General features: G+C 44.3%; 1 protein-coding gene across 2 annotated transcripts in view; it reads right to left on the bottom strand.

Annotated features, from left to right (window-relative positions):
- Positions 1–10,186: 10,186 nt before the first annotated feature.
- Positions 10,187–11,601, bottom strand: part of KIDINS220 (kinase D interacting substrate 220) — a 59,565-nt gene continuing 58,150 nt past the window's right edge. Inside the window, exon 30 of one of the 2 annotated variants that reach the window (XM_083431354.1) lies at positions 10,187–10,424. In XM_083431354.1, coding sequence (XP_083287480.1) covers positions 10,404–10,424 — 21 coding nt within the window. In that variant the 3' untranslated portion in view covers positions 10,187–10,403. Of the gene's footprint in view, positions 10,425–10,472; positions 11,474–11,601 lie in introns of those variants that run through there. The other variant, XM_083431346.1, reaches the window with a different exon arrangement.

The following is an 11,601-nucleotide window of genomic DNA, read 5'->3' as shown; positions in this document are numbered from 1 at the left end:
AGGTGTGTGGGTGGCGCCGCACAGTCTGCCGCAGCTGTCTTTCCTCGCCCTTGACATCAAATCTATCCACAGAGACCGGGGGGGGGGGGAGCCAGCTCAGATCAGTTTAGTACAGAAGCTGCCCCAACCAATCAGCGGCCCAGCCTTCTCAAAAGGGATCAGAGCAATCTAAGCGGGAAGAGAGCTCATCTTCTCTGCCTCCTGTGTTCCGTCACTATTTCCGTCAAATTAATGAGGACCTCAAGCCTTAAATATACGATAAATATGATTTTATCTTTCACCAAACGGGCAAAGTTCTGTCGACAGCAGAACGCTAGGAGTTTAGAGTCGCATAGCTGAACTTTCCACGTGCTCTGGGATGCAGATCTGCAAACTGGAATTTAATTTGCAGAGGGTTTTATTCTGTAGAGTATTTTGGCTGCTCCCAAGAGCAACCCATATGACTCACTATCCTGCTTCCTCTTTCTTTCAAGGCATTTCATCTTAATACTCAAATTCGGGCTCTTTGGCATAGGCAGAACAATGTGTCATTCATGCCACTAATGTATTTGACTCCTCCCCAGGAGTAAAGTAATAAGAACACTGAAAACTTTCCACAGTTACTTTCAACTTCAATTTTGAACGCTTGGGCATCAGCGGACACTACAGAATCTAAACCCATAGCTGCCTCCTCCCTACCAGTCAGTTTTAGTGTTTGCACGTAACAAATGAGGGAACGGTAGAGAATTAATTAAACCTAAATGACAAATAATTGCCTTAAACTGCAATAACTGTCACATAAATTGTGTATCTACCCCTTTTTGTATTATGGGCTTCGTTAGTTGCATGATTCTGCCAAACAATTCCTCAGCATTTCAACGGAAACAACAGATTTTACATCAAATTTAGTTTTTCTGTTAAGACGGGTTCCACTGTAGTGTGACAAACCCAACACTTTACAAGAAGGTACAAGTGTTATAAAGATGGCAACATACCCTCAAGCCTGTATCAGATTGTGAGAATGGAACAGGAATAATCTATCATTAACATGGTTCATAAATACAATTTAGATGGAAGTGAATTTGAGGGAACAGCCAGTCTCAATATTTTATTTTCCAGATTAACTGATCTGTGGGGCTTGCTCTCAGTCACTGATATAGAACAGTTCCCAGAGCAAGCTTCTGAAAAGCTCTTCACTATACACTATACATTTTAAAAAGTAGAGACATCACCTTGCCAACAAAGGTCCGTATAGTTAAAGCCATGGTTTTCCCAGTAGTGATGTATGGAAGTGAGAGCTGGACCATAAAGAAGGCTGATCGCCGAAGAATTGACGCTTTTGAATTATGGTGCTGGAGGAGACTCTTGAGAGTCCCATGGACTGCAAGAAGATCAAACGCATCCATTCTTAAGGAAATCAGCCCTGAGTGCTCACTGGAAGGACAGATCCTGAAGCTGAGGCTCCAGTACTTTGGCCTCCTTATGAGAAGAGAAGACTCCCTGGAAAAGACCCTGATGCTGGGAAAGATGGAGGGCACAAGGAGAAGGGGACCACAGAGGACGAGATGGTTAGACATTGTTCTCGAAGCTACAAACATGAATCTGACCAAACTGCAGGTGGCAGTGGAAGACAGGAGTGCCTGGCGTGCTCTGGTCCATGGGGTCATGAAGAGTCGGACACGACTGAACGACTAAACAACAACAATACAGTGGACGCTCGGGTTGCGAACGTGATCCATGCAGGAAGCACGTTTGCAACCTTCAGTGTCCGCGCCGCATCTGTGCACACACGGGTTGCGATTTGGCACTTCGCACGCACAAAGTGCGATTTAGCGCTTTGTGCATGCGCAAGTGCCGAAACCAGGAAGTAACCCGTTCCAGTACTTCCAGGTTCGGGGCGCTGTGCACAACCCGAAATTGCACAACCCGAAGCGTCTGTAACCTGAGGTATGACTGTATTCAATATGATCATACTTCTGCTTATATAAACAGCTTGATGAAAAGGTAGAATGCCCTGTTGACTCACTAGTGAACAATTCCAATGTGTGTAGGGTACATCTGACTCAATTCACCAAGAGTATGTTCATTTAAAAGCCTTTCGCAAGAGGGGTAAAAATACTGCATTTCATCCTGCTGTGCAGAAAAAGAAATGCAGTAAGGATTAACTGAACTGTTTGGCAAAAGTTTCCTAAGGAACAAACATCAGTATGCCAATAGTTCTCTCTTTGGGGGCCTAATCTAATGCAAAACAGGATTGAAATAGCACATTTGCAGATACAGCACTGAGCAAAAAGGTGGTCAATACAGAGCAGGACAATCTATGGTCAGAGGTGTGTCAGCTAAGGATAGCTGACAAAAATGATTCCATGTGGCAACATTCACACAGTGTAAGCCAGCCTTGTAAGATGCATCACTGTCAAGTTCAAATTACAAGAACGTCAAAAAAAAGTTAAGGGAACTGTCCAATCACAATTTTGGGTTGCTAAGAATTTACCAAAGTGCTTTACAAATCCTCTCTCTCTCTCTTACCTAAAGAAGCCTGCCATTCTGAAATGTAACTGTGAGGAAATGCATGCAAATATTGAATATTCCTATTTTTGAGAAGCATTCCATTCGTGCCAAACATTACTGTTTCTGTCTGTGGACAGTGAGCACCACCTTGCGGCCTAGACAAAGATGACAACTTCCACTTAAAAAAAAAAAAAGCAGGCTTCCTGCTGTATTTACAAATAGATCAGAAATATCTATTTGAAAGAGATATTGATAGAAGTAAATTTGGAAGTCTGAACTTATTTGCTTTATTAAGTTTATATCCCACATTTCCTCCAAAAGAAGCCCATTTTAATGATTCGAGCGACACAAATGTCCTTGGGCGTTTTCTCAAAAAGTTGGCTTGTGATTCTGTTATAACTCATTTCGGCTGCCAAATAAACACAAACTCTTTCCTGTCAAAAAAGGCCAGAGAGTCCAATGAAATATGGGATGCCCATTGTATTCTATAGGACAAGATATTCTAATTCAAGTTCTCCATTGATCACAAGTCTCTCCACAACATTTAAGTAGCCCTGCTTAGCATTCCATCCAACTGCATCTGAGAGATGAGGCACAGAAGCCCTCCCACACCACAATTCTGGCTGGGAACTGGCTCCTTTCATTTATTTCTTTAATTGTAAGATTTTTCCAGTGCCCACTGCAAGGTCCCAGGGCAGGCTGCAGCAATAAAAGGTAAAGGTACCCCTGCCCGTACAGGCCAGTCTTGACAGACTCTAGGGTTGTGCGCCCATCTCACTTAAGAGGCCGAGGGCCAGCGCTGTCCGGAGACACTTCCGGGTCATGTGGCCAGCGTGACAAAGCTGCATCTAGCAAGCCAGCACAGCACACGGAAACACCGTTTACCTTCCCGCCAGTAAGCGGTCCCTATTTATCTACTTGCACCCGGGGGTGCTTTCGAACTGCTAGGTTGGCAGGCGCTGGGATCGAGCAACGGGAGCGCACCCCGCCGCGGGGATTCGAACCACCGACCTTTCGATCGGCAAGCCCTAGGCGCTGAGGCTTTTACCCACAGCGCCACCCGTGCTGCAGCAATACTTTTATACAATAAAAAGCACATGAAAGTCCAGCTGTTTATACAAAAAAACCAAGCAGAACTAATTCAAGCAAAAACAGCAGAGCATAAATTAACCAAAACAGAAAAGTTGGGTCCCACAATACCATAACTTATCAAAGTGTAGGCATAAAGGGGGTGCATCTTCAGCATGACATGGAAGCTATACAATGAATATGCTAGAGGCACCTCTGTGATTTTTTCTGGACCACTGTACTTGAGGGTGGTGGAATATCAAAAGGGCCCTCTTTGCTCTTAACAACACCCAAGAGGGTTGGTAGGGATAGAGGCGGTTTTTCAGATATTTGGGCACTAAGTTGTTTCGGGCTTTCCACCCAACTATAAACACCGTGAACTGGGCCTGGAAACAAACCAGCAACAAGTGCTTTAAAATCAAGGCTTATATGAGCTCTAAATGAAATGCCAGCCAGTAACCTGGCTGTTGCATTTTAGAACAGCTGGATTTCTGGAGTCTCCATGTAGAGCGCATTGCAATAGTCCAATATGGCAATTTCCTGAGCATGGAGGGCAGTCGCCACATCATCTCTGTCCATGGGGAGCCATAGCTAGTAATGAAGGCACTCCCAGCCACGGAGGCTTCCTGAACGTCCAGTGCTGGAGCTAGATCCAGGAGCACCCCTAAGCTATGAACTGGCAGGACAACAGTGAGGAGGAAGAGGAGGAAAAGAATCCCTGTGAGGGGTGTAGCTGGGACTAGGACACATTGGGGCAAGCTTGGGCTGGGGAAGGAAAGATTGGTGCAGAAAGTACTCACAGGGTGGTGGAGGATGACAAGGAGATGAGGGTCAGTGCACAAGAACCAGAGCAGCAGGGCCCATCACCAGGGTGGCCCCTGTCTTCACAAATGCAACGGGATCTGAGGCCTAGGGAGCAGCGGGCAGGGTGCTCTATGAGGCTGAGGCAGGCAAAAGCCCACAGCCCAGCTCCCTAGCTGGCCAGGTGAGGCTCGCTAGCTCTGGGAGGAGGTGTGTGATTCCTCAGCAGTAGCAGGTTTGGAACAGGTGAGGGTCATCTGCCTCAAGCCCAGATGCTGCAATCGGCAGAGCAGAGGTGCAGTCTGCTCACCTGCCCCCGTTGATGGCTCTCAAATTGAGTGCTTCGGTTTGGACTTTGGAAACGTGGATTGACCCCCGACTGGGAACTTGACATACTGACTTGTTGCTAGACAGGCCAGGGGTTCAGGACAGGGACCTGATTTTTCTAGGGGGGTGCAGTCCTGTTCAGAACAAGCAGTCTCACCCTTCCCCCCAGACTCAAGAACTCAGAGCACCTCTGTCTTTTCAGCATCCCATTTCTCCCAGAATGCATTTCCAGCAGCAGCCATTCAAGTCAGTAGAAGAACAACGATGCAACTACTATACTGTATATATGAAACAACCAATGGCATGGTTCGGTGGCTAACTGAATGCCTTCAGGAAGGTAGGAGGCAGGAATGAAGTCAAAAGCCTTCTAATACAAAGTATTTGGTATTCAGCAACTTAGGTGCTTGCTATTCAGAGACTAGCAACAGAATGTCAGAATGTGAAATGACAGCGTGCAGTAGTTAAGGCCAGCCATGCCACCTTTCAGGACAGAAGAATTTCCATCTTTCCCCCTCACACAACACTCTGATTTCTGCAGCCACTGAGCATTCAGAGTTCTCATTTTCCTGTTTGGGGGTTCCTCCTTAGGTTGTTTCTCTAAAAGTACTTCCGCAAATATTGGGAGTTTCCTAATTTCTGCTACATAAGGATTGTCAGAGAACGAATGCTTTATTAGTATACAGAATACAGTCTTTGAACATAGCAAGTGGACTGAAATTGGTGCCATTGTACCCGCAGAATGACACACTAGAGGTGTCCGATAATGGAAGAGGCAGATTCTGCCTTTCCTGTTGTTCCCTGAAGCTGAATTTCTGGCGATGCTGAGGGTGAAGGGAAGAGGGGGGACATGCAAAAACTGACCCAATCTCTCTTTCCTGGACAGTCACAGTCATTGAGACCTTACTCAGCAGCTGGATACCATTTTTGCCCCATTTGCCATTCTGCTGCAGAGGGTTCTCATTTTGAGAGATCTTCATAGTATGCTTTTAACTTCACTGTACTAACTGGATGCCCTCTGAAAACCTCTGCTACTCCGCCCTGGCTTCAGATCAGTTCTGAATGTTAATGCAAACAGTCCCAACACAGCTCCCATATTGTGAAAATGGTCCACTCCTGCAGCTTTCTGCTCTTTAACCAGCTACAGCTGCTGCCCCATGATTCATATCCTGTGTGACGGCGAAGTTTGCTCAGGAGTCTTGGGTGTCAAAAGCCCAATTGTCTATTGAATCACACCATCAATATGCTTGTTGACACTCTCAAAAGAATTCTGAAAGGTTGATAAGGGAAAAACTTCTCTTTGTAGAAGCCATGTGATGCAACATCGCCAAGGCTTGTTCTTTTGCATAGGATTAATGCCTCCTCCCATATGTACTTACGAGTGTACTCATGTTTCAGAAGCCACACTCAGTTACTCTCCGAGGCCTGAAATTCTGTAGACACTAGGGATTCTTCAGTTGCTGCACCTCAGCCCTGGAAAGCCCAGCTTCTGGCATATAACCCCAACCTGGCTATTTAGACAAGCCTTTGGGCAGGTTGGCATAGCTACTAGCTGTGGCATATATTTCACGAGATGGGTCTTTTTTCCTTAGCTCAGCTTTTTATTTTTAAATGTATCACTTTAAGTTGCACGGCAGCTACAAGCAAAACAAAGGCAAGTCACAAATTATTGGGGGGGGGGGGGGACACTGATCTAAAATTCTCAAGATCCATGTTTTAAGATGGGTGCTCATCATAAATGAGGCATACATTTACTAAATCACTTTGGGAATATAGTGGTACCTCAGGTTAAGTACTTAATTTGTTCCGGAGGTCCGTTCTTAACCTGAAACTGTTCTTAACCTGAAGCACCACTTTAGCTGATGGGGCCTCCTGCTGCCGCCGCAAGTTCTTAACCTGAAGCATTATTTCTGGGTTAGCAGAGTCTGTAACCTGAAGCTTATGTAACCTGAAGCATATGTAACCCGAGGTACCACTGTAATGGAAGACTGATCAGAGGTTTAGTTTGGCGTGTAATATATGTGAAAGCGCAGACCCACGTATATAGCAGCATAGCTCTAATACATTATTTTTTGTTTTTCAATATTTTCTCCCACAATGATTCTATTCAGAGGCTTCTAATTTATTGCGTTCGAGAACCTCTGGCATATAAAGCACAAACACTATTACAACAGACTCCGTCCCTATGTAGATTCTATATCTGGGCATTATTAACTTATAGTAATTCCAAGATATCACAACATATGCCCCTTCAACTGTACAGAAAATCTTCTAGATGCTCGCTAAAAAGATTGGAGTCATAACCAAATGAGACATTTGCCACACTTACCTGAAACCAGATGGGATTCATCTTGTATGGGAGACGTGTACAGGTGCAACATCAGCAGCCTTGTGTTTAACTTGACTAAGGATTTGACTATTTAAGAGTCTTCATAAAGGCAGAGTATTATATGATTTTAAGGCTGCCCCTAAGGAAACTCCACCTTTCTTATTAAAGGAGACCATGGGTGAGATGCAAAGTGGCACCAGTGGGCATCTGCTCATGCAACAGGTCTTCCCCCTCCTCTCTTCCCTCCGCAGAACCCCAAAAATCTGTTTTAGAGGGTTGGGGCCCTTTGGGCCGTATTTTGGGGGCACCCAGGAAAAGGGAACGGAGAAACCAGATTTTCATTGTGCAGGCAGGCAGGACATCCTTGGATGTTGCCCCAAGAGAAGGTAGAGCTGCCCTCCTCCCTCATCTCTAACCTCCAGCTAAATGCCAAGGAACTCTGAACCGGACAGATTCATTAAGGGTGAGGGATGTGACCATCTCTTTTTAACAGTGAAGAGGCACCCGAACTTGTACTTCAGCAGATTTCCAAGGAAAATTAATTTCACAGCAGAGGAGCAGCCTCTAATAATACTCCCATTACTTGTCCTTGCAGCCCCATCTTGAGGTATACTAGAAAATTTAAGAGACCACTGTTCAAACATTCTCAGAGAATCCGCACAGTGCGGCGAAGGAATAGGAAAGGTGTCTTTGTTGTGCAGGGCCCAGGCTATCTGGAGCAGCAGAGATTCTAAGCAGAACTTGGAACTGATCCTGTACAATGTTGGGAAGTCAACACAGGCTCTGAAACACTTATGTGCTCCTGGGCTCTCTGCACAAGTCAAAGCTTTCAGACTGCCGTCCAAGGGCAGCTGTGTGACGAGCACAGTATATGCCTGAAATGTGGATTGCACTGTAATTTGTGCCAGCATAATTCTCTCGTGCGTTCGAGTATATTTCAGTTGCCTGTAATTGGAATGTTCTGTAAGCTATATTGGGGGAAAGACTGCATTTTCTCAATGACAAAATATGGCAGTCAGGATGCCAGCGAAATGCAATACCCCAGAAACAAAAGCTCTTCCTTGGGCAAAGATATCTGGATCCTCCACAACTGCGCGTGGAAGGAAAAACAGGGTTAATCTGACCATGGAAGATGGCCTGAGCTGTTTCAGGCAGCAAAGTGAACATGCTTTCTCCTAAGACACCCTGCCCCATAGAAATCACTGTCCTACAAACGAAGATAGTGGTGGAATGAAGGCAATAAAACCAGTTTAAAAACATCTAGCCCTAGCATTGGCTGAGGCAGGGGGTGTACCGAGGGGCAGAAGAGATGCAATGCAGTGCTCTGATTCAGGCAGCCTTCTGGACTAGCAGTGTAGAAAAGTTGCCTGGCCTCACCAGTCATTTATCAGGGCAAAAATCCCAATGTAATTTTGGAAAGCTGACAACCTGGAGTGATGACAATTCTCTGGATCAGCTATAACCCCAAACGTATGTCTGTATGCATATAGAATAGGATACCTCGCTTTAATGATGCTCCCAACCTAAAACAGGGTTTTTAGGAATGTGACCTTATTTTGAAAAACGTATTGGGGACTTAGAAAGGGCTCTGGTTGCCAAAACTTTCTTGAGGTTAGGCTGATGTCACATCTTCAAGTCTTTGACCAGTGACCAGTACTGCAAACAGAGGATCATATCCTGTGTCCATTCCACCACTCCACTCCCAGAATGTGACAAAAGACCGATCCTTTTCTTGTTGAAGAAGTTTGAAAGACCTAAGCCACAAGAGGCTCTTACACCATCAGATGACTTCCTATGTCCATAGATTTGCCCCCCCCCCCCCCCCGGAGACAGCAGGTGCCCATGAATAAGATGGAAAAGAAAGACAGGATAATTTGACCTGAATTCCCTCTCCGCCCTCTGCCCCCCCCCCCCATTGCTTGGGAAGAGATTAGTCACAGCTGCTATGTACAGGAAAGCCAATCTCTTTCATTCTGTGCTCAACGTGGGCAGATGGGTACCTTCAGAACCTGGGAGGGAAAACCTATTGCCTGGTTTTATATGCTTCTGAGTCCCACTGAACACGAATAAATACTGTGAGCGCACGTAGTACTGAAAGAACAGTGGGCCAGAACAATAATTGGGATTCCTTTTCACAACTAGTTAAGAGAAGCAGCTGCAGGAAAATCCTGAGAATCCATCTTTCCTAACTGAGGGATACAGCAAAGGAACGGATAGCCGTCAACCTGGAAATATTTAATACCAGACTGAATTGTCAGACCAGGAACCTCTGGGAAGTTTGGAGCTTCCGCACGGCTAGCAGATATTGGGATTTGTTCCTTCCTACTATTCTGAGGACATATTGCCCAGAATCAATATACAAGCTGTGCTCATATTAGTCCTTAAAGTCTTAAATATTAGCAAATTCTAAGCAATTCTCCTCCTCCTCTAAATTATAAACGTCTAAGACAAATGTTTTCATTCTCACTTGCTTTTTCCTTTCTCTTTTTTGTCACTCATTTTATAAATGGAATTATTTGAATGAAATATTCATAAATAAAATATTTCAGTTTAACCTACCTCACAGGACTGTTGGAAGGATTACTCTGGGGGAAAGGCTACAAAGGATTTGTGTTCCTTGTATGAAGGAAGGGCAAAATAAAATGGAATCCATCTAGGAGAGTAAAAAAAACCCCAACTACTGTCGATACACCAATTACATTGTACATCCAATGTCAGCAACTAGTTTTTGGAAGGCCGGTTTGAAGATGGGATTCGGGACAGCTGATGCTAGCAAGTTGCAACAGCCACACTCCTCCACAACCTTCAGTTGAATCAGGCCTGTTAATTTGGAGGGTGGAGGGGGGAAGCAGCTGGTACTTCTCAGGAGACCCAAGTTTGGGCAGCCAGTTTATGATCCCTAGTAACATTACTTAAAGTTCTCACGTTGTAAAAATGTTAGTTCCTTTCTGAATTTAATCAATACTTGTCAACGATACTGGAGGGAACACAATTTGGGGAGGCAAGTATGCTGTTCTGACCATATAGCCATCTTTACATTATGAACTTTTCATAAAGGAAGAAATAAAGTTTGGCATAGGGCTAAAATCTTTCACAAGAAGTATTTGTTCTGTGAACTGAAAATCTGGGCGATATAATATGGCTAGTGGTGATTCAAAGCAACAATATTCCAGGAATAGGAAACGTAATGTTTTAGTATTTTACAAAATACTATACATATTATATTAATCATTTAGCATACATTGGCAAAACAGCAATGTTAAATATCAATTGTGTGCTAACTCAGACCTGGCTTCCTTTCTCCTGTGTTTTTAGAATCTCTCTCTCTCTCTCTTCAGTCATTATCTTCCTCGGTTTTCCCCTTCCTCATTATGGGGATATCGACCCCCCTCTATTTTTGTAAATGTTCGTCCTGTAAATACCAATAAAGATGTACAGTACTCAACTCAAAGTTCAGTCATTCTGAAAACGCAGCAGCAGCTTTTATATATCACAATAACAAATCAGCGTATATCCAAGTGAATCCAACTATTTAAACGAAGAGACCTAACATGCCCAATTATTTCTTGGATTATGCCTTTTATGTACAAGTTCCACTAAAATCATTGGATTTTCCTTCCATGTGTGTTCCCTAATCCACATCGCAGAACGGCTCTGACATGCATAAAGCTCCAAAGTAGCTGCTGTATCATTAAGAAAGGAAAAGCTCCTCCCTATCTCCTTCCTGCATTCGATGTCACAACAATCCATTGCTTATGATGACAGGAACAAGTTTCATATTCTGCTGGGCTCTTTCTTCAGCACAGAAGCAAGGAGTGCCAAAGCTTTTGCTTCTGTATTTCATCAACCACAGCTTGATAGGCTGTTTTAGCTCAGTAATATGTGGCTGACTACAGTTGATTTGAAACAAGCCAACTTCAAACTACAGTGGTACCTCGGGTTAAGTACTTAATTCGTTCCGGAGGTCCATTCTTAACCTGAAACTGTTCTTAACCTGAAGCACCACTTTAGCTAATGGGGCCTCCTGCTGCCGCCGCCGCACCACTGGAGCACGATTTCTGTTCTCATCCTGAAGCAAAGTTCTTAACCTGAAGCACTATTTCTGGGTTAGCAGAGTCTGTAACCTGAAGCGTATGTAACCCGAGGTACCACTGTATCTGTATGGAACTGGCTTGCTTAAATAAACCAAAGTTAAGATGAACCACAGGTTAGGATTCAGACATTAACATTCAACTGAGATTAATTTAAATTTGAAGCAAAAGCTTCTTATCAATGCCCTGTGGCCGTGCTGCAGGAGAGTGTAAGTTAGGCTAGTTTTCATCATGATAAACCAGGGTTTATTGTGACCTCTGAACACAGTCGTTGCATGTACGTTTCATCGTTCAAGCAAATGGCATTCCTCATTGAACAAATCACCTGCATCTTGCTATGCAGAAAGGAGCCAAGCAATTTTCAATCAGGCTGTTGGGTCAAACAAAAGGTGGAGAATTAGAACTCTTCACAGAGCACCCAACAGTTAACATCTATCCAACTCTGCATAAATGGAGATGCAGATGCTTCATATTTCTAAGGATAACCTACATTTTTCT

Source organism: Podarcis tiliguerta (assembly GCF_965153285.1).
Source record: "Podarcis tiliguerta genome assembly, chromosome: 3".
In the NCBI taxonomy this organism is placed as follows: Eukaryota; Metazoa; Chordata; class Lepidosauria; order Squamata; family Lacertidae; genus Podarcis; species Podarcis tiliguerta.
Note: the sequence above shows the minus strand (reverse complement) of the source record. Positions and strands in the feature narration are given on the sequence as shown.